At 37.7% G+C, this 16,168-nt stretch overlaps 1 protein-coding gene across 4 annotated transcripts in view; it reads left to right on the top strand.

Moving 5' to 3' along the window:
• The window catches only part of STAM (signal transducing adaptor molecule), a 73,589-nt gene that overhangs the window by 9,223 nt on the left and 48,198 nt on the right, over positions 1 to 16,168 (top strand). For all 4 annotated transcript variants that reach the window (XM_003903428.5, XM_021943103.2, XM_021943102.2 and 1 more), the window contains exon 2: positions 9,179 to 9,263. In XM_003903428.5, the coding sequence (XP_003903477.2) occupies positions 9,179 to 9,263 (85 nt within the window). The remainder of the gene's footprint in view (positions 1 to 9,178; positions 9,264 to 16,168) is intronic.

Here is a 16,168-nt window from a genome sequence, read left to right as displayed (position 1 = left end):
TAAGATGAAGTAAGTGATATTGTTCAGAATGACTCACTCAATATTTTTGGGCTTTAGAGGGGTTGAGTACCTAGGAAGCAGGCTCTGAAACTCCTCAATCAGAGCACTTCCACTTGGGTTTGCTGTGTATATATTGGGTTTCTTTTAAGATAAAATTCTCTTATAGAGTGTTGAATGATAAATAATTTGAATAGTCTTTGTTTCCTAGGAGAGAGCCTCTAAATCCTTGGAATTTTCTGAGTGATAGGAGCATCTTTGTTATTTATGATGGGCCCCTGGGATAATAGCTTAGTTTATGCTAATAAGATGACTCAGTCTGGGGGCTGGCCACTCCAGAAGGACTAATCATGTGATGAAAGGATTTGGGCTTTGAGTCACAGAACCTCCTGGAAGGACAGGGACCTGGAGGTTGAGTTCCACTATGTGGTCAGTTATTTCATAAATTATACCTATATAATGAAACCCCAATTGTAGAATCCATGAAGGTACATTTCCCAGTCCGTTGAAACCTACACTGAAAAACCGAATATCCCACGATAAAAACTAGAAGCAAGCTATTTGTGAAAATGCTTTGTGATGTGTGGATTCATCTCACAGAGTTAAATGTTTGTTTTGGTAAAACAGGTTGTTTGTTTTGATAAAACAGGATAAAAACTCTGAACACTGAAGCTCAGTTGAGCATTCTGGTAGGTGATACACACTGATGTGCTCAGAGGGTGATGAAGCTTCCTAGCACAGAAGCTTTATGTTTCGGACCCTCCCAGATCTAGCTCTAAACAGGTGATTGTTTGTATCTGGGGGTCTGCATTCATGGATTCAAAGAACAGTGGATCAAAACTTGTAGAGGAAAAAATATCATGTCAGTACCAAACACATAGAGACATTTTTCTTGTCATTATGCCCTATGCAGTATAATTATTTACATAACATTTACATTGAATTAGGTATGATAAGTAATCTAGAGAATTTAAAGTATATGGGAGGATGTGCACAGGCTTTATGCAAATACAATGCCATTTTATATTAGGAACTTGAGCATCCATGCATTTTGGTATCTGTGGAAGGTCCTGGAACCAATCCCCCATGTATACCAAGAGACAACTGCATATCTCTATTGGCTGGTCCGGATTTGTGTTTTTGATGATAAAACTCTAATTGTAAGTACAGTGCTTTCTGAGTTATGTGAGTTGCTATAGTGAATTATCAATCCTAAAGGATAGTGGCAACTCCCCGTTTGTATCCAGTTGGTCAGAAGTGCCTGGGGACCCCAGAGCTTGTGCCTGAGGTTTGAAGTGAAGGGAGTCTTATGGACTTCCACTTGTGAAGTCTTTGCTGGCTGGGTAATTAGCATCGGAAGTATGCTAGCCCTCTGAGTAGTTAGCAGTGCATTGTAGAGGGTTTCTGCATTTGAAAGTTAAGTTTGAAAACCATGAAACCAGGTATTATTTAAGGTCAGTGTGTTACTATGTCTTTTTGTGGCTTCCATATTGCAGATACATGAGTAGTCTTATCATTTTTTGAGCACTTAGACTGAGAGCATTGTTACTGAAATAATTCCCCAAAGTAAAACTTACTATTTTCAAGGGATTTACAATATATTACCAAAACTTGAACAATGATAGGTAAATTTGACCTAGTTCTCTGCTTTTCCCTCTTCCAAACCACTTTCACATATTGGTGATAGATTAATGTTTTTCAAAAACATCCAGTTCTTGTTGTTTTATTTCCTTGTTTAGAACTCTTGGCATTCTGATGTTTCTTGAAGCAGTACAAATACCTGAGCTAGTATTTTAGGTCTTAATGTTGTTCTGTTATTATTCCAAACTTTCACAAAGTAGTGTGTATTTCAGCCAGCCTAGATTCTTCATTATACTTCTTTTCTGTTTTGATTTTAGTTTTTACTTTATTCACTTAATTAGAAACATGAATTCATTATTCTGTCCTCTTCTTATTTTCTAAATATATCAGGAAGCCCTTTCTGATTCTCCTCTTCTCTCTCTCCAGGCTCTTTCCCTTTCTTTCAGTTTGCTTTGGGCTTTGCGTTATTTGAAACCCTTTCAATCTTACATTTAAGTCTATCTGTTGGTTGCATTTCCTTTCTTCGATTGTAAGCTACTTCTGGTAGGGTATGGCATGGACTAGAAGGCTATTCCATTTTGATTGTCATGCACATCCGTGTGAAGAGACCATCAAACAGGCTTTGTGTGAGCAATAAAGCTTTTTAATAACCTGGGTGCAGGTGGGCTGAGTTTGAAAAGAGAGTCAGCGAAGGGAGATAAGGGTAGGACCGTTTTATAGGATTTGGGTAGGTAAAGGAAAATTACAGTCAAAGGGGGTTTTTTTTTCTGGTGGGCAGGAGTGGGAGTCACAAGGCACTCAGTAGGGGAGCTTTTTGAGCCAGGATGAACCAGGAAAAAGGACTTTCACAAGGTAATGTCATCACTTAAGGCAAGGACCGGCCATTTTCACTTCTTTTGTGGTGGAATGTCATCGGTTAAGGTGGGGCAGGGCATTTTGACTTCTTTTGTGATTCTTCAGTTACTTCAGGCCATCTGGGCGTATGCGTGCTAGTCACAGGGGATGCGATGGCTTGGCTTGGGCTCAGAGGCCTGACACTGAGTATGTGTTCAAATTTTATAATTGCCTGCAAGTAAATTGCTTTATTGAGATCACGAATTGTTTGGATCTGTGTATTAATTCTTATGCAAGGAATTAATTTGTGTGAATAATCTGCTTTTGCTATCTTTTATGTTAGAAGATTTTAGGGTAGCTAGGTAGGTACCCTACCTAACCAATACCCATTGGTTATTATCCACTTGGTCTTTACTAGATGCTTATTTTAGTTCTCCAGTGGTAGTAACTAACTAGCAGGTGATGCTGTGATATATAGCAGGTATTATACACCTGTAAAATATTTGGTCAGAGTTGACTGCTTTCTATTTTCTGCATTTAAACTCACATGACCTACCTTCCGCTCTCAGTAGTAGGTCAAAATGAGGAAATAAGTGTACTCTGTTGATCTAGGCAGCAGGGCATAGAGGAGAGTATGGAAGCAAGAATTTCATTATCACATGGTCAAGAGCAACCATTACAGATAAAAATCTTGGTATGAGTCATTTCCACCCTCCCCCCAACCCATCTCTGTTTAAAAAATGGAGACTGCTGTTGAGGATCTTGGTGATGTTATCTTTCAGCATATCTGCTCTTTGAATTGCAGTGTTCCAGTCAAGACTGGTTACCCTCTGCTTCTGTACAGCTGTTGTTTTGGAATATAATGACTTTTTAAAAGTATTTTTTCTTCTACTTATATTCTTTTTCTCTTAAGTTGCTTTTTTCTTTTTCTTTTTTTGGTCTTTTTCTTTATCTTCCACACTAGAAGATAGTTCCCTCACGCCTGTAATCCCAGCACTTTGGGAGGCCAAGGTGGGTGGATCACCAGGTCAGGAGATCAAGACCATCCTGGCTAGCACGGTGAAACCCCGTCTCTACCAAAAATACAAAAAAATTAGCTGGGCGTTGTGGCACGCACCTGCGTTGTGGGGCACCTGTAGCCCCACCTACTTGGGAGGTTGAGGCAGGAAAATCGCTTGAACCTGGGAGGTGGAGGTTGCAGTGAGCCAAGGTCACACCACTGCACTCCAGCCTGGGTGACAGCGAGACTCCGTCTCAAAAAAAAAAAAAAAAAAAAAAGTTCCAAATAGCTTGCTTGTTTGCTCATGGCTAATACTGGAGAAATCAAAAGCACATTGGAAATTTTCATCATATGGTTAGGTCTCACTGACTTTTAACTTCACTGTAGATTGGTCTGGTGGGCCGTTGACTATGGAATTCTGCGTCTCCACTCCTCCCCCTGCAATATTACTGTTTTCAGGTCTTTCGTCTTGGGCTGACATAGAGCCCCCGGAAAAGAGTCTTCTAATTTCTTGGAGGGTAACGGTTCCAAATGTTGAATCAGCCTTGCATACCTGGGATGAATCTTAACTGGTCATGGCATATATAATTCTTATGCATTGTTGGATTCAGTTTGCTGATATTTTTGTTACCGGTGGAAGGTGTCCGAGTTATTGGCAGTGCGTCTGTACGGGTCTGCAGCAATCTCAATTCTTGCCTCCTTAGAAGAAATAATTCAACTGAGGGGCATAAGGCAGAAAAAGAGATTGAGGCAAGTTTCAGAGCAGGCATGGAAGTTTGTTAAGAAGCTTTACAGCAGGAAAGAAAGGAAAGTGCACTTGGAAGAGATCCGAGTGGGCGATTTGAAGAATGAGTGCGGTGTTGAACCTTGATCCCAGGACTCCATAGGTGGCCCCTTTCCTGTGATTCTTCCCTTAAGGTGGGTGGCCCGCATGCGCAGTGCCCTCCTTATACCTGGGAGGTGAGCATGCACAGTGTGTTTAGGAAGTTGGATGCATGCCCATCGGAGGCTTTCTTCCCTTTTCCTGTGGCGTGTCCTGGGAAGGTCATATACTGCCATTTTGTCTCTTAATGCACATGCCTGGGCTCACTCACCCAATACCTGGGATTTTATTGGAGCCCCTTTTTTTTGCTTCTCCCTGGTGCCTGCGTTCAATTAACACTTTAATGCTAACACTTGTGGACTGTTAGGAGCTTGTTTCTCCCTGGTGCAGGCTGCCAATTTATCACTTTTAGAGAGGCAGTGTGATAATTGCTGAATCACCCAACATTCCTAGTGGGTGAGAACCTTCTCCTGCCCTGCTCATACCTGTCTTAATACCTGTAACATTTTGTTGGGGATTTTTGCATTTATGTTCATGACAGATATTGACCTATAGTTTTCTTGTAATATTTTTGTCTAGTTTTGGTATTAGAGTAATGCTGGCCTCATAGAATGAGTTAGGAAGTGTATCCCCTCTGCTTCTATATAGTGCAAGAGATTACACAGAATTTTTTCCTTAAATGTTTGGTAAAACTCACCAGTGAACCCATCTGGGCCTGTGCTTTCTGTTTTAGAAGATTATTAATTATTGATTCAATTTTTTAAATAGACGTGGGCCATTTAGATTGTCTATTTCTTGTATGTATTTCAGCAGATTTTGTCTTTCAAGGAATTGGTCCATTTCATCTAGGTTATCAATTTTGTGGGCATAGAGTTGTTCATAATATTCCTTCATTTTCATTTTAATGTCCATGGGATCTGTAGTGATGTTCCTTCTTTCATTTCTGATATTAGTAATTGGTGTTTTCTCTTTTCTTTTTCCCCCCTTAGTTTAGCTTGGCTAGCAGCATATCGGTTTTATTGATCTTTTAAAATAAGTAGCTTTTGGTTGTGCTGATTTTCTGTATTGGTCTTATGTTCAGTTTCATTGGTTTCTGCTCTAATTTTTGTTGTTTGTTTTCTTCTGCTTTCTTAGTTTGGATTTAATTTGCTCTTCTAGTTTCCTAAGGTAGAAGCTTAGATTATTTATTTTAGATCTTGATTCTTTTTAAAAATATGTATTCCCTGCTATAAATTTCCCTCTAACCACTGCTTTTGTTGCATCCCACAAATTTTGAGAAGTTGTATTTTCGTTTAGTTCAAAATATTTTAAAATTTCTTTTAAGTTTTTTTTTTGACTCTCGTTTAGAAGTGTGTTAATCTCCATATACTTTGGTGTTTTCCAGCTATCTTTCTGTTATTGATTTCTAGTTTATTCCATTGTAATCACTATGTGATTTCTATTTGTTTTAGATTTTTGTCTTGGTTTGTTTTATGGCCCAGAAGGTGGTCTGTCTTGGTGAATGCTGCATGTGAGCTTGAGAATAATGTGTATTCTGTTGTTTTTGGATGAAGTAGTCCATAGATGTCAATTGTCAATGATATACAATTGGTTAATGGTGGTGTTGAGTTCAACTGTGTCCTTTCTGATTTTCTACCTACCTGACCTGTCCATTTCTTTTTTTTTTTTTTTTGAGACTGAGTCTCACTCTGACGCCTAGGCTGGAGTGCAGTGGCACGTTCTCGGCTCGCTGCAACCTCCTCCTCCCGGGTTCAAGCAATTCTTCTGCCTCAGCCTTGCCACCACACCTGGCTAATTTTTGTATTTTTAGTAGAGATGAGGTTTCACCATATTGGCCAGGCTGGTCTTGAATTCCTGACCTCATGATCTGCCCGCCTTGGCTTCCGAAAGTGCTGGGATTACAGGCATGAGCCACCGTGCCCAGCCTGACCTGTTCTTTTCTGATGGAGGAACGTTGAAGTGTCCATGTGGAATAATGGCTTCTCTGTTTCTCCTTGCAGTTCTATCAATTTTTGCTGCATGTATTTTGGCATTCTTTTGATAGGCACATACTCGTTAAAGACTGTTTTGTTTTTCTGGAGAATTGAACCCTATGTAGTGTTCCTCTTTATCTCTGATAACTTTAATTGCTCTGAAGTCTAATTTGTCTGAAAATAATACAGCTTTTTCTTTTTACTAGTTTTAGCGTAATGTATCTTTCTCCATCTTTTTACATTTTTTTTTTTTTTTTCCCCAGACAGGGTCTCACTCTGTCACCCAGACTGGAGTGCAGTGGTGCAATCTTGGCTCACTGCAACCTCCACCTCCCGGGTTTGAGTGATCCTCCCATCTCAGCCTCCTGAGTATGCTCAGCTAATTTTTGTATTTTGTAGAGAAGAGGTTTTGTCATGTTGCCCAGACTGGTCTTGGACCCCGGGCTCAAGTGATCTGTCCACGTCAGCCTCCCAAAGTGTTGGGATTACAGGCGAAAGCCACTGTGCCTGTCCTCATCCTTTTACTTTTAATCTCTGGGTGTTTTTATGTCTAAAGTCAGTTTCTAATACACAACATATAGTTGTGTGTTGTTTTTTGATTCACTCTGACAATTTCTGTCTTTTAATTGGTATAGTATGTAGACCATTGACATGTAAAGTGACTGTTAATATACTTGTGTTAATATCTACCATATTTGTTACTGTTTTCTATTCATAGCCCATGTTCTTTGTTCCCGTTTTCTATTTCACTCTTTTTTTGACTTTTGGCTTTTGTGATTTTAATTAAGCAGTTTACATGATTCCATTTTATCTCCTTAGCATATCAGTTACACTTTTTTTTTTTTTTTTTTTCTGAGACGGAGTCTCGCTCTGGTGCCCAGGCTGGAGTGCAGTGGCGCAATCTTGGCTCACTGCAAGCTCCGCCTCCCGGTTTCACGCCATTCTCCTCCCTCAGCCTCCTGAGTAGCTGGGACTTTTTTTAAAAACTTTTTTTTTTTTAAGTAATTGCCCAGGAGTTTTCAATATACATTCACAACTAATCTAAGTCTGCTTTCAGATAACACTGTACTACTTCATGCGTAATGCAAGTACCTTATAATAAATAAAAATATTATTAATTCCTCCCATTCTACTTCCTTCCATGTAAGTAGAATGAATGAAGTAAGCATTCATTCATTCTACTTACATGGAAGCATACATAAGAATATCAGAATATATGTAAAATCATAGGTAATGAATACCTTGTTGCTGTTATTTTGAATAAACTATTTTCTGTTAGATTAAGAAGAAAAATAAAAATAAAAGTTATTATTTTTACCTTCAGGTATTCCATCTCTATTCTCTTCCTCTTTTTTTTTTTTTTTTTTTTTAAAAAAAGAGATAGGATCTTGCTCTGTCGCCTAGCTGGAGTGCAGTGGTACAATCATAGGTAACTTCAGGCTCAACCTCCTGGGCGCAAGTAATCTCCCACTTCAGCCTCCTCAGTAGCTGGGAATACAGGTGCATGCCACCAGGCCCAGCTAATTATTTTTTTAAAGATGAGGTCCTGCTCTGCTGCCCAGACTGGTCTCCAATTCCCATCCTCAAGTGATCCTCCCACCTTGGCCTCCCAAAATGCTGGGATTACAAGCATGAGCCACCCTGCCCAGCCTCTAATGCTGTTTTTTTCTTTATGTAGATCCAAGTTTCTGACTTAAATCATTTTTCTTCTTTGTGAAGAAGTTCTTCTAACGTTGCTTGCAAGGCAGGTGTGCTTGCAGTAGATTCCCTCAATTTTTGTTTGAGAAAGTGTTTATTTCCTCTTCACTTTTGAAGAATAATTTCTTTTTTTTTTTTTTTTTGAGACAGAGTCTTGCTCTGTCGCCCGGGCTGGAGTGCAGTGGTGCGATCTCGGCTCACTGCAAGCTCTGCCTCCCAGGTTCACGCCATTCTCCTGCCTCAGCCTCCCCAGCAGTTGGGACTACAAGCACCCGCCACCACGCCCGGCTAATTTTTTTGTATTTTTAGTAGAGACGGGGTTTCACTGTGTTAGCCAGGATGGTCTCGATCTCCTGACCTAGTGATCCACCCGCCTCGGCCTCCCAAAGTGCTGGGATTACAGACGTGAGCCACCGCGCCCGGCCGGCGAAGAATAATTTCTTAGGATAAATAACAAGCAGTTATTTTCTCTGAACACTTAAATAAGTTTTTATTTAAGGAAATACATTCAGTCAAAACTTGGTTTTCTTTCCTTCAGTCCCCTCTCCATATTATCAAAGAAATACATCAACAAAACTAGCTAAATAATTAACTTAATTACCTGAAACTTTTTTTTTTTTTTGAGACGAAGTCTTGCTCTGTTGCCCAGGCTGGAGTGTAATGGCACGATCTCGGCTCACCACAACCTCCGCCTCCCAGGTTCAGGCGATTCTCCTGTCTCAGCCTCCTGAGTAGCTGGGATTACAGGCATGCGCCACCATAGTCGGCTAATTCAGTATTTTTAGTAGAGACGAGGTTTCTCCATGTTGATTAGGCTGGTCTCGAACTCCTGATCTCAGGTGATCCACTCCCCGTGGCCTCCCAAAGTGTTGGGATTACAGGCGTGAGCCACCACGCCCGGCTACCTGAAACATTTTTATAAAGATTTACTAGCAAGAATAAGCTTTCGTTAATGAAATAATATTTCTTATTTTAGTCTTTCGATTTGCAGATGGTGGTAGACCTATATATAATTTTTTTATAAAAAAAAATCAATGCCTTATATTTTATACTAAGTAAAGAAGCAACTGCATTGTGAATAGGGAAAATAATTGCAAGAGATAATGAGGGTACATTTTTTCAAGATGGCCATGAAAATAACTAGAATGCTGGCAACTATTCTGATTTGTTGTTAAGACTTGATTATACTATAGTTTTGTGATTTAAATGTGATTATATATATTTTAAAGATTTTAAAAATAATGTTTCTGCAATCCCCTTTACAATCTACAGAGAAAGCAACCAGCGAGATGAATACTGCTGAGGACTGGGGCCTCATTTTGGATATCTGTGATAAAGTTGGTCAGTCTCGCACTGGGTGAGTATTTAGCGTTTCAAAGGATTTTTATTCTTCCTTTTTAAAAAACAGGAAGGGCCAGGTGCAGTGGCTTTCACCTGTAGGCCCAGCGCCTTGGTAGGATGAGGTGGGAGGATCGCTTGAGCCCAGCAGTTGGAGGCTGCCGTGTGTGATGATTACATGCATGAATAGCCAATGTACTCCAGTCTGGGCAACATAGTGAGACCCCCGTCTCTTAAAAAAGAAGGATCAGGAAGTAAAGTATATTACCATTAAATTTCGTTTAAAAAGAGAGTATTTTTATTACAAAGATTTGAAGAATCATCCCATTTAGGTTATATACCTTTTAACCAGTTAGGGTAACATGACTGGTAAAAAGTTGATACTTAATCACCCTCCTTCATATTTCCTTTTGCAGTCTCATTTTTTCCACTGATTTTAGAGTTATTAGTGATTTCTCAGTTACAAAGTTTCATGGTTATTTCTTTTTTTTTTTTTTTTTGAGACGGAGTCTCGCTCTGTGGCCCAGGCTGGAGTGCAGTGGCCGGATCTCAGCTCACTGCAAGCTCCGCCTCCCGGGTTCACGCCATTCTCCGGCCTCAGCCTCCCGAGTAGCTGGGACTACAGGCGCCCGCCACCTCGCCCGGCTAGTTTTTTTTGTATTTCTTAGTAGAGACGGGGTTTCACCGTGTTAGCCAGGATGGTCTCGATCTCCTGACCTCGTGATCCACCCGTCTCGGCCTCCCAAAGTGCTGGGATTACAGGCTTGAGCCACCGCGCCCGGCCAAGTTTCATGGTTATTTCTGAGTTCTTTTCTCCTTTGTCAGATTTGCAACATTCCAACTAATGAATCAGTTAGGTGGAAATGAAAAGAAATTTTTTCTTTCTGTTGAAAGATTAGGGGAATAGAATCTTAAACTTTTTGGCGTATATTACAGAGCTTTCCAAACAGTACAATAATTGAATTACTTGGTGTGGATATGGGTGATTTCTTCAGCTCCTGGGCTAACTGCATTTAGCCTTTAGCAGTTTCATTTACTGCTTTGTGCCACACAAATTGTGTTGTCTTATTTGTGCGCTTTCATGTGAAAAAGATTAGGAAGCACTCACTGCTGCATTATATACCTGATATCTGCAGTGGTAATATTGAGCCTTTGCTAGTGTCTTCTTTGCCTCTTCTTCCTTCACCCCTAAGTACAGATGTTCCTAAAACTTTGCCTGATTCATTTTTTATTTCTAAGATTTTTTTCTTTTGGTCTCACAACTTCCAGCTGTCTTTGTGTAGATGGCATCTGTATTTTCAGCTCTTCTTACTCAAGCACTTGCCTTGTGGACACTGCATTATTTCTGGATATCGTTCTATGTAAGCCATCATCTCACCATCTAAAAACCAGAACTCCTGTCTCTTTTTGCTTTAAACCTACTTTCCTTCAGTTTTTCCATTTCTATTAATGACAAGATGATTCTTTCATTGCACTGAAAACTTGAGTCACCTCCACATTTATTACTTAATTCTATCCATCTACCTTCATAATCTCTCTCAAAATGTTGACGTTTTAAAATCTTCCTTAATCAAGTTTTTGAGCATAGCCAAATGGTGCGGAGGCAGTTTTCTTCAGGGGCTGTCTACTGTCCACTCTAGCTTTTTTTGGCCCCTAATGTCCTCCCACTATGAGGTTCCCAAAGAATCTCCCAAATGTGGTCCCATTCATCCCCTTTGTTGTATTTACATTGTAGTATATTCTGGTCTGGTTCATTAATTGAAAATTTTTAACTACTGTGTGTTACATCGTGTTCCCTTTTCTCCATTTTTATTTGCCCTATTTTACTTTGGACATTCCTTACCTTGCCTAGGCTAGCGAATTAACGCACTGGCATTTCTTTCCATTTCCGTCTCTTTTCTAATTCTTATATCCAGTTGCCATATAACAACTGTGTTCATGTTACTCCCCTACCTTCCATACTGAGTTCAGTTTAAACTCCTTAGTCTTCTGAATCATTCATTTTCATTTTTTTCCCTCCTGTATAACATTCATTTCAGCTCAACTATTTGAGTTCCAGTGCTTTTTTTCTACCTTAGTTTGATGCTTTTGGTCCTTTTGTTTCTTGAGGATGGAATGTTTTCCTCTTTAATTTCCCGTCTCTGTGTCTCATATCCTTTCAGACCCACTGTAGATAATCACTTCTTCCACAAAGCCTTTCCTTATCCCCTTTACTGACAATGATGTGATCCTCCGAATCCTGAAAGCACTCTATCAAAACTATTCTTATTTGTGTTTTTTCCTGCATTTTAGTAACTTATATCTAATGAACTTAAGTTTCTTAGATATACACCTAGTAGATTTGTAGAGTGAATGGTCCATGAACTTTTGTTGCACATGGGAAAGAAGCCAGTAGCTTAGTGGTGGAGATCATGTACTCTGGAGGGAGATTGCCTGGGTTCAAATCCTGGCTCTAGCTGTTTAGCTGTGTCATGCTGGGTAAGTAACTTATCATTCTGGGCCTTTCTTTTCCAGTTTGCCACCTGATAATAATAATAGTATCATCTTCATAGGGGAGTTGTTGTGACTGTGAGATTAGTTTTATCAAGTGTTTATAACAGTATCTGGCACATGGCTGAATGAGTGCAACTCTGCCTGCTTTTGATTGAAGTCATATTTTGTGACAGTTTCTGTTGAAGACTGGATACCAAGCTAGACCACTTCGTGTGTATTTTGGAGATAAAAATGTTGTCTGTCTTTATAACTGCAAAGTCCCTCCTCTCGCTCTTCACTCTGTTGGTTTCCTTTTTATTTTTACTTTGGTGTTTTTCATTTTGTAGACGCTTTCTGTAATAATTGGGTCAATTGCTTGAAGTTGTTTGTCAAAAGGCAAACCCCCTTTTACAACTCTAAAGATTCCATGTTTTTCCAGTTAAAAAATCAATTTGTAATGCATCTGAAATTCTGTATGATGTAGCACAAAGCTGTAGAGATCAATTTGTTTTTCTTCATGTTCACATTATTATGCCAGAAATGTTTATTAGTTATTCTTTTCCCTATTTTATTTCCTTTCATATTTGAAATTTGCTAATTTATAGCTTTAAAAATATTTTTTGCCTTTTTGTTTTTATCCAGTATCAATAAGTTTAGATACATGCTCTTTTTTTTTTTTAGTTTTTCAAATTTATTTTTAAACTGCGTACTTTCTCTCAGTATATTCCTTAATATTTGAATTGTCAGTTGGGGATTTTAATTGACGTTATACTAAGTCTATTAATTTACTTCAGAAATATTTTCAACTTCAGTGAATCCGGTAATGAAGGTGGCTCTGTTTGTTCTTTTAGTCAGTGTTTTTTCCTTTTCTTCTTCCTTTCCTTCCTTCTTCCTTCCCTCATTTTTTCTTCCCACTTACTCACTTAGTTTTGACTCCTTTAATAGTTATTGCTCTCTGGTTCTTTTAAATCCCCATTAAGTTAATCTTCAAGCATTTATTGTGTGCATAAATGGGATATCTTGTTATATAGCTCTTGTTAATAAAGAGTTGTTTGAAAAGGATTAAGCAATAATTGAGATACTATTCTAGTATTACTGAGGTTTTAAAAAGTGTCAGGCCTTCAGTAATTGCTCCTGTATGTAGTTTCTTTCAATAATACTGTTTAACATACATCTCCAGTTGTGTTTTCTGTTTCTTGTTCTCCCTTGATAATCTTGTATTAGGAAATGGTAAACATAAGGGTCATATTAGGACATTCATGGGCCATAGGCACTTTTGACTTCTTGGGCCCCTCTTTCTATTAAAAAAATTAAAACTGTTTTACATTGTTTTAAGGAAAAATTTGTTAGTATTATATATTAAAACATTTTCTTTGAAGCAAAAGTTCACTTTTTTCTTATTTCTAAAGAAATTAAAACATTTTCATGTACTTCTAAAATTACTGTGAGTCCTAGGCACTGTGTCTACATGCCTAATGCATAAACATTTACAGAATTGGGTTATATATTCACAGGTCAACTTAGTAATAGCAAATTGTTAGGTTTCTTTCAGGTGAGCACTAAACTGTGGAATACTTATTGTATCCTTCTTAATATGTCATTTGTTTTTGTTTTTGTGGTAAAAAATATATATCAAATAAAATTAACTATTTTAAAGTGTTCACTTTAGTAGCATTAAGTACACTCACATGCCCACTGTCTGTCTCCAGAACTTATCCATCATCCCAAACTGAAACCCTGTGCCCATTAAACACTAACTCATTCCCCTTTCCTCCAGCTCCTCTGAAACATTTGTAATTTGTCCTTAATATTTTAAATCATTTTATAATTAGTATATATGGACAACTTATAGAAATCTGGTTTATGTTTTGTAGGAACCTGTGATTGGATATGGGTTGCTGATGGTAGCATAAGAATGTTGAACAGTATTGTAGGCTGCCATTGAGATATTCTAAATACCTGATGTGCTTTAGAGAAGACTAAGACGTGTAAGTGGGATGAGACGGGAAAGGGGACATGAGTTTTCCAGAGACAAATTCATATGGAGTCTTTTGAAGTAGAGGGATGTTGTAGATTGGAATGCAGTTCGGAATTGATTTGTGTATCAGGCAACAATCTAGGTTTAGAAAAATAATTATTATTTCCATTTGGTGCTAGCCTGAAACTTTAAAGTGCAGCGATCTTTTTAAGAGGACAAATTCAGAGATGGTAGAAGGACTTTAGGAGGAGGATTTCACTTTCAGTAATATTGCATTTTTTAAATCAAAATGATTTGTAGCTAGTAATATATGTAGAATTATTTAGAGGATAAATAAAATGAAATAGTTCATATTTAACCTTTTTTTTTCTCTTTTGGCTTCTTTTTAAAAAGTCATCTGTCTTAGAATTATGGTAGTTTGAAAAATATTCTTAGGTTTTAAAGGGGGAGAAAAGAGCTATTATTGTGAAGTTTCATTTAGTCACAACTGTGACCTGGAAACATGGCTCTCAGTGGTGTTGTGAAAATTTTTTCTTAATTCCTTCTCTTAAAAAGAAAGCCAGACAAACCCATTTTCTGTTCTTTAAACTACACATATACATGTGTGTATGTATTTATGTTTGTTGATTTAAAGAGATACACATGCTTATATAAAGTATTTACTTCTTTTAAAAATAGGTATATATTCACATGGCTCAAATATTAAAACAGTTTAAAAAGGTGGACATTGTGACAGGTCTAATTCCTCTCCCTGTTTTGCTGCTCTTATCTTCTATAGGCTACCACTTCTGTATATTTTGTATCTTTCCATTATTCTTTTACACAAATGTGAATACATTTTCCCCCATTTACATGTAATAAGCATATTGTATATACTCTTCTGCATTTATTAATTACTTATCATCACTTATTGACTACTTATTGTATCCTGTCAGTCTTAGAAATGTATTTTTTTTAAGTCTATTAGTATTGGACAAATTTAGAAATTATTTTGTAGTTTAACATTAATTTTTGGTTACTGGCATATAGAATATCTAATACATACACATAATTACTGAATAAAAATTAATAATTTTTAGTAATTATCTCAATTTCAGAAAACCTACTAGATGTAATCCCTGTTTACTTCATTTAGGTTGTAGTTTTGTTTTGTTTTTTTTTAAGCTTGAAGTACTTGATTATGCCAAACCTAAAACTTTAACAAACATTCTAATATTTTTTTCTGACGTCTCAAGATATTCACATGATTTTTAGTGTGCAATTTCCAGTGTATGAGTAACTAGTGAAGAATGCCCAGCCAATTAGGTCATATGATGGGCTGAACAGCCTTCATTTGTTTAGAAATCAAGAGAACTTTCACAACGATAATAGCAGTTTTCTTTAACATGTTTTCACATAAATAATTTTTCTGTGTTAGTGTTGACTGATTTGTTTATATTATGATATGTAAACATAGATGTGAGGATAGATACTGATTATCTGCAATAACAAGTTAAAATTAAAGTTCTGTAATTGACCTCTAGATTAATTTTTCTATTATTTTATATGTTAATTGTCTTTTCTTAGCTTTAGCCAAAGATACAGTTGATTGAAGGTGGAAAACATCATGTAACTTTTTCTTTACCTGACTAATGGGTATATTTTGGTACTAAATTTATTCTAACAGAATGAGAAAGATCATATGATAGTCATTACTGGTATTTTGTGAAAAATACAAATGTAAGCCTTTGGGAAGGAGTTTGTTAAAAATGGTTTTCCTTGGCTTTGTATTATTTTGTCCTGGACAGGATTGTGACTATTTCTGACCTTTAGTAGGAAGGTGAAAGAATATTTCCTGATTTTTGTAAGGGAAAAATAATCTCTGACCCGGATATCCTAGAGTTGAAAGGGCAGCATCAGTAGAGAAACAGACCTCTTTCAAGTCTTTTTTCTTCCTATAATCATATCCTCATTTTACAGGACTTTGTCTTCAAAGTCTTTTAAATGCTCTTTTAAGAATAGTCGCCACTTATTGACTACTTATTATTTGCCAGACCCTGTTAAAATGCCCTATGAACATTTTGTGTGATCATCACAGCAGTTCTAGGTACTGTAGATTCTCCCAGCTTTCAAGTGAGAAATCTAATTCATATTTAGGATTCTTTTGTATAACTTAAAATAGGGGAAGGGTTCCAGCAGAATTAAATAATTTTTTTATTTTTTTGAGATAAGAGTTTCACTCTTGTTGCCTAGGCTGGAGTGCAATGGCACGATCTCAGCTCACTGCAACTTCTGCCTCCCGAGTTCAAGCGATTCTTCTGCTTCAGCCTCCTGAGTAGCTGGGATTACAGGTGCACACCACGATGCCTGGCTATTTTGTATTTTTAGTAGACATGGGGTTTCAACGTATTGGCCAGGCTGGTCTTGAACACCTGACCTTGTGATCTGCCCACCTCGGCCTCCCAAAGTCCTGGGATTACAGGCGTGAACCACCT

Source organism: Papio anubis, chromosome 11 (genome assembly GCF_008728515.1).
Source record: "Papio anubis isolate 15944 chromosome 11, Panubis1.0, whole genome shotgun sequence".
Taxonomy (NCBI): domain Eukaryota; kingdom Metazoa; phylum Chordata; class Mammalia; order Primates; family Cercopithecidae; genus Papio; species Papio anubis.
Note: the sequence above shows the minus strand (reverse complement) of the source record. Positions and strands in the feature narration are given on the sequence as shown.